Genomic DNA, 6,926 nt, shown 5'->3' with positions numbered 1-6,926 from the left:
TCATTTTAAAACATTATATAATATTGTGACATTATCCTCAGCATACCTTTCATATGTTCATATGTATGTTTCATTGACAAGTACCAGTGTTTCTATGGAGGGGGTGACATGCCACCGGAAGTGACAGTAAAGTTAGCGGTAGTCCGTTGAAAAATCTGTTTATTTAAATCGTTATAAACTATTCTTAGAACATAAGTTTAAGCCCAGCATAATATTTTGTATTATTATAATTATTACAATAATAATTGTTTGTTGTTTATTCTGATATCTATTATGTTATGTATATCTATCATTGACATGCACTGCTGTTATACATTACTTTTCTGTTGGTCTGGAAAATAATAATAAATATTGTATTAATGACATGTAACGGCAGTCTCTTTATTTGACTTCTTATTGTGTGTGTTATCTTATTGTGTACTGTCATTAGTCATCAGTGAGCAGAGAAGCAGAATGAGTGCATGAATGCTCCTTCCCCAGGTGCAAAACTAATAGACTCAAGGACTCATTCATTCCTTGGGCTATTAAATTATACAATTCTGAGTTTGGGGGCAGGAGTGGAGTAAAAGTATCATGATGTTCTGTTTTATGTTAGTCTTTGTATCCTTTGTCTTTGTTATTTTTCTTTGATCTATGTTCTTTATCTTTATCTGTAGACTTAGATTGTTCATCTTGTTCTTTCTCTTTGTTCTTGTTCTTAATTTATTTTGATTATTTTTTATGAAAAATTGCTGTATTTGCTGTGGATAATTGGAAAAAATACAATTTAATCAATAAAGTTCCACCTAACCTAATCTCATTTCGTTCTTGTATTCTGTACTGACACCACGAATACATCCTATGTTGTGTAATAAAGGTGTTTGATTCTGATTATTATTACTGGTGTATATGCCTCGATATCTCTGGTGTTTCAGAAGATGATTAACGTCTCTACATATGTTGTTAGTTAAAACTATTATTTTGTAACTGTCCTTATACGGATATATATTAAACACTTAGCTGTGAGATTGCAACAGTCCCTTTTGTTTAGTCTCGTGAATTCCAACTGATACGGCTCTGCATTGGCAAGCACCTGGCTCTACTGGTCCTCTGGTGCTCCTGACCACATTCTCGACATGCAGACCAGGGTAACCTGGCCAGCGGGGTTATTGATTTTAATTTAACAAAAACAGTTTTGACTGTATTACTTGTACTGTGGTTGTTGTGTGATAGTATCCTGCTGCATTTACCAAGCAAAATGGGCCTGCCCTCACTCCCAGATCCTGTACTGACACTGAGAACCCCCTATACTGACACTAACACCTTCTCTCATGGAATCCGAGGTCTGAATCGACTTCTGCCCTGAAATGACTGGCTGGAGCTGGATGCTGAGTAATGACCTATAGAGACCAGCATTTTGCTGCTCTTCAATGGATTATATCCCTATTTATTTATTTATGTTCGAAAGGACTTTGAAGGGAGCAGACGTCTGTCGTGTTCAAAGACAGATGGGACATCAAAAGGCAACGATCACTAAAGAAAGGCGAGGGGGAGAATAAAAAGGAGCGTGTTGTCTCCAGTGCTGGGATGAATCAGCGCCACACCATCGATCCACCGCAGCCTCCAGACTCAGAACAGCACAACTTCCACTAAGTATAAAGCACCCGCTGTGACGTCACAGGTCAGCTGACCGGTTTGTTTTGCTGCTGGAGCTCGGCCTGGTTAAAACAGACGGAGGAAGGAAGCGACACACTCGTCCTTCGCGTGTCTACGTCGTCGGTTCTACGGAAACTTTTATAGCAATTTATATGCTTTTTAACAGTTTTAGTTAAATTCCTGTTTGTGTAACTTTAACGCAACATGCCTTCAGAGAAGTGCTTCAAACAAAGAAGGACTCTCGGTAGGTGACACACTGGACTGTACACGCGTTTAAATCCATTTTAAAGCTTACATTTAACAAAACATCGTGTTATGTCATGTTGTTGCTTTGTTAGCACTATTGTCGGGAAACGACCACCGACCGACATGATTTCTAAACGATGGTCGTCGATCGTGTAAGGTGGTTATTTTATCTTCTCTCGCCTTGTTTGTGTTCAGGAGGCTCAAAGTCTTCTCGATGTTCTAAAGAAGCTGCAGGATTGGGGGATGGGACAACAGTCCCTCACCGGCCTGTACTGATCATGATAAACACCCGTCTCTTAACTGCTTTATTATAGACAGACGGACTTTATTAATCCCTCTGGAAAATTGTGTATCTCTAGTTTTACCTCATCCCCCATCACACGGGAATACGTTTCTAAATGATGCGCATTTTAGCCACTTCTAGCCTATTAGATATTTGTTCTTTAATGTATGTTTCTACGTTATTCACCTTTTTGCTTTGATATCTTTATACAGTATATTTGTCAGTTGGTGCTCTTTGTTGTTCTCAGTTTGAATCTGCACCCTACACTACTGAACATGTCTACTCTGAATAGTCCTCTTCTTCTCACCATGACACTAAGACACCAGAGACAAACACACATAACCTGGATGAACGAGGACCTTCACGGACGAGGGCACATGCGTTCAACAGTGAAGTTAGCCAACTATAAAGGCTAGTTAGCTTGCTGCTAAAGTTGGCTTACCAAACAGTTGTTTCCTAAAACGATTATTTCCTCAAACAGCTATAAAGTACAAGAAACAAATTACAAATATTTTTCTATTCCCAGGAGATGATTAATTTGACATATAATTTAATTCCAAAGCACATTAGTAGGATGCCAATGCTGGCTCACAGATATGTATTTATATTCGATATATATATATATATATATATTTTTGTTTTTGTTTAGACTACTACTCGACTTTCTTTCATTTTTATTGGCAGGGAAATGTACTGGAAAGGGCCCCTGTAAGAATATTATATTTACCAGCCGCCGCTGATCTCAAGATCTATATTGTGAGACTAGTTGTCTTCACTGAGTCCGGATTGCTTCCCTGACCCGGACCTTAATCCCATCCATTAGTTAACAAAATTGACATCAAGTACAGATCTGAGGCCTTATGTAGGTATGTGTGTATTTGCCTCCTATCTAAATATCTGACAGATCGCTGTATTCACTGTTCAACTTTTTTACGTCACCGCTATTTCTTAATATTTGTCACAGGAAGATGATACTTTTATCACTGGAATCGTATTAACAAGATATTTTAGATGATATTGGTATTAACATTTCTACACATACCTACCTCATTTACTAATATATTGTGCACACAAAAGAAGTGTGCCCATAGTCTTCCAAAGCAAAGTTAAAATGTTCTCTAGAATGAAAAAAAAAATGCATAAAGGTGTAGACTTTCTGACTTTGAAGGTAGTGTATGTACATATTTACTGCTCAGGTCCATGTCAGCCCCGACTAGCTATGTTGAGAAGGGTTTTATCGGAGACACGTGTACTTTCAGTTAGATGAGTGGATAAGAAATAACTCACAGACTTATAAATATATTTGTCATTCAGCAACTGATGAGATTTATTTATTATGAAAACCTGATCATGATTTGCCTCTGAAAATGCGCAATTTACTTACATCTGACGGAATCTGCCTGACCAGCACAGATGGCGACACAGGAATAGAAGCCAACACAGCAGATAGAGCTGGTCTCGTGGACAAATGCCTTTTACCAGGCTATAAAAGACAGCGATCTGGCGAAAAAATAAGCTACTGGGGCACACTCGATCTTCATCCTGCAAGCAGTGGTGGAGAAACGGTGCCAGTTGTCATCAACATAGTCCATCCAACAGAAGACAGAAGGACAACATGGCTTTACTGAGCGGCCTTGAAAACTTCCCTCCGCAATCTGAAGTCCAAAACAAAAGCAAGGATTAAAATTTCAATGCTTTCACTTGACATTGTTGATCATTACTCCTTTCACGCACTGTTAGGAGCTTTCTGCTGAGATAAAAAGGAGAAAGTGCGGCGGTTTTTTCCTTTGCCAATGTAAGGGGGTTAAACCAAGCTGGCTGGCGAGATCATTGAGCTTTAAGGATTAATCAATAGAGGATAGAGGGCATCGCATCATGACGTAGAACTCAAGAAAATGGAAGGGAAATTTGAGAATTTTGTCATAGTCTGTTTATTTAGGACTCATGAAGAGTTTCTGTTCAACCTGCCACATGTTTTTCACTTCCTCATTCTCGCGCTCAAAAATTCTATGAACGCTTACACAAACATATAAAGACCTGTCACATGTTGTACGCACACTCATCTGGCTTGTGTTTATGATTCACAGACCAGAGACTAGAAGATGTCAAACTGATCCGCGAGCAGCACCCCAACAAAATACCGGTGAGTATCACGAGTATCGGAACCAAAAAAAATCGGATCGGTGCTATTTGTAAGTTTGCGCCATGGTTTAAAAACCGTATTTTGTAGCAAAATCAAATTCGTTCATGGACATGCAATATCTTATACCGCAAAGAACAGCCCTGCACCTTTTGCTAAAATGGGTATTAGAGAAAAGAAACGCATTGTGTGGCCCCTATATCCCTCCTCAAGTAAAAGATCTATGAGAGTGGGAGGCAGTCCATGCCAAACAGTGACTCTGAGAGGCTATTCTGACATCCTGCAAATAAATTAAAGCAGAAATTCACAAACCTGATGGATGCAATAATTGTGGGGATGATCTCGAAGAAGGGGTTCTTTGTTTTAGGTAACTTGGCCTGTCACCCGAATACTTCAAATTCAATTTTTTTAGTTCTTTAAAACCTGTAAAATTATGAAAATCTTCCTGATCGATTTAGAATTTTATCAGGCAATCCTTTTTCGTGGCTGACTTAATAATGGAACATCTCCAACTCTTGTAGAGTTGGGCTTTCAGAGGCAGATCTTTTCATTTATTATCATTTAAAAACATGCTTATTTCCTGTTTATGATTTTTTGAGTGGGAATTTGCTGATAACATGTCATAATACTCAATTATTATCACTGTGGAATGTGATTTTAGACACCCAGGTGTCTTAACTTTTTATCAATGTTGATCATTAATGCATCTCTGACGTGCACCTCTCAACATGACCAGTGTTTCCCGCCAATGGTCGGAGCAACAGATGTGCACACAACAGCTAAGATTGTGGTGGTAGGCAGGAACATACTGTACCCACGCTCATTTTATTTTTGATAAAACTGATCTTTGCCATGAAAGTATGTTCAATAGTTATTTTGTGCGTGCATCCACTTTTATTATGTGAGGCCTTAAAATTTAAGTTAAATTCAGGAGGTATTGTGGAAAATTATAATGGAGCTAAGAGTATTTGGACTCCGGGGAAGAATTTCACTCTTGATATATTGTGGTTGTTTTTCTAAAGAAAGTCTCTTTACATTGGTCTGTCTATTCCTTTCCATTCCTCTGACGGTTGTTGATACATGTACACAACACTCATTTTAACTGTTGGGAAAAACCTCACACCATAATGCAATTCAGTCCAATTATTGGATACACGATAAAGGGGATCTTTTTTACAAGCTGACTGACAGCTGTCTCTCTGTCAGGTGATCATCGAGCGTTATAAAGGGGAGAAACAGCTGCCCATCCTGGACAAGACCAAGTTCCTGGTGCCGGACCATGTCAACATGAGTGAGCTCATCAAGATCATCAGGTAGAAACTTTATTTTGTTGTAGCCACATGGCACAATCACAATTCATCAATCGGCTGGGCATCTTCAAAAAACTAATTTTCCCCCAATCAAGTGGTAAGGCACAGGGCTAGCACAACTGGTTAATCATTATACTTGTATTCTAAAGCTATTTTGTACTTTCCCTAAATGTTTATACATTTAAACTGACTTTTTTAACTTCAAATGTTTTTTACTTCTGTACATTATCTACTGGATTAGTACATTTATTTGAAGTGCTACAAAACTAGATTACCAGAAGAGAATCTCTTCATTATAAGGGAGAGTTGAAGTACAATTTATTTGCTTCTTGCTAACATAAGCATTTAAGACCTAAAAATGATGTCAGATATGTCCACTAAAGCAGTCCTTATTACTATGCTACTATCTTCAGCTTCTCACAGGATGTTTTTTGGATACTATGGTTCTGAATCCTCTAACCAAGTGAACTTCTCTTTCCTGCCACAAGGCGGCGCCTCCAGCTGAACTCCAACCAGGCCTTCTTCCTGCTGGTTAACGGTCACAGCATGGTGTCAGTGTCGTCAGCCATCTCGGAGGTATACGAGCGCGAACAAGACCAGGACGGTTTCCTGTACATGGTCTATGCCTCACAGGAGACATTTGGCTCACAAGCCCACTGACCCCTCCTGTTTCAACCCCTCCATGTCACCCGCCATTGTCAGATCGTTTCGGTCATAGGGATGCGAGTTTGTACCGTGTTTACCGTGACCAGCATACAAACCCTCTTCTGGTCCTCCTGTGTCTTCCAGAACCTTGGCCCCAACTCGGAACACTAGCGCAGGTTTGCTATATTGCCTTGGTGTCAATTCGAGGGCATCTGTTTTAGTTCTGAAGCAAAGCTTTGTGTGTGTTGTTGACCCCCAACCTCTCACCACTCTCAAGCCCCTCATTTATCGTCGGTACTGATTTTATATTGCAGTATTTTAATCTTCCACATGTTTTTTTTTTCTTACTCCTCATCCAAGTCTACAAGGATTAATGCCCTCTCAGACACTTGGAGCATCATAATGTAACCACCTTTGTTTGTATTTACGCTGGGATTGTAAAAACAATAAAAAGGGAAAAAGTGACTTTTGTTTAATTTTGGAACTTTAAATTGGGAGTTGGAACAAAAGTGGGAAACATTAAAAAATACCTTTTGTTTTCCATCATTAGAAATGGAACCCACCAGAATGCCAAAGAAAAGAGAGTTCCACACAAGTGGAACTCAACAAAAGAGGCGGGCAGTGAGTAATGAGCTAACAAGTGAAATTCACTTAAACCAGGTACATC

The 6,926-nt window shown here is 39.1% G+C and overlaps 1 protein-coding gene across 2 annotated transcripts in view; it reads left to right on the top strand.

The window, feature by feature from the left end:
- The first annotated feature begins 1,598 nt into the window (after positions 1-1,598).
- LOC148072689 (microtubule-associated protein 1 light chain 3 beta) overlaps positions 1,599-6,926 on the top strand; it is a 58,561-nt gene continuing 53,233 nt past the window's right edge. The window contains exons 1-4 of one of the 2 annotated variants that reach the window (XR_015712078.1): positions 1,599-1,879; positions 4,252-4,307; positions 5,511-5,617; positions 6,103-6,720. Coding sequence is in view for 1 of the 2 variants with exons in the window: in XM_087796714.1 (XP_087652840.1) it covers positions 1,840-1,879; positions 4,252-4,307; positions 5,511-5,617; positions 6,103-6,274 (375 nt within the window). In the remaining variant the exon portion in view is untranslated. Of the gene's footprint in view, positions 1,880-4,251; positions 4,308-5,510; positions 5,618-6,102; positions 6,725-6,926 lie in introns of those variants that run through there. The other variant, XM_087796714.1, reaches the window with a different exon arrangement.

The sequence above is a fragment of the Callionymus lyra genome, chromosome 8, assembly GCF_982586985.1.
Source record: "Callionymus lyra chromosome 8, fCalLyr1.hap1.1, whole genome shotgun sequence".
Lineage (NCBI taxonomy): Eukaryota > Metazoa > Chordata > Actinopteri > Syngnathiformes > Callionymidae > Callionymus > Callionymus lyra.
Note: the sequence above shows the minus strand (reverse complement) of the source record. Positions and strands in the feature narration are given on the sequence as shown.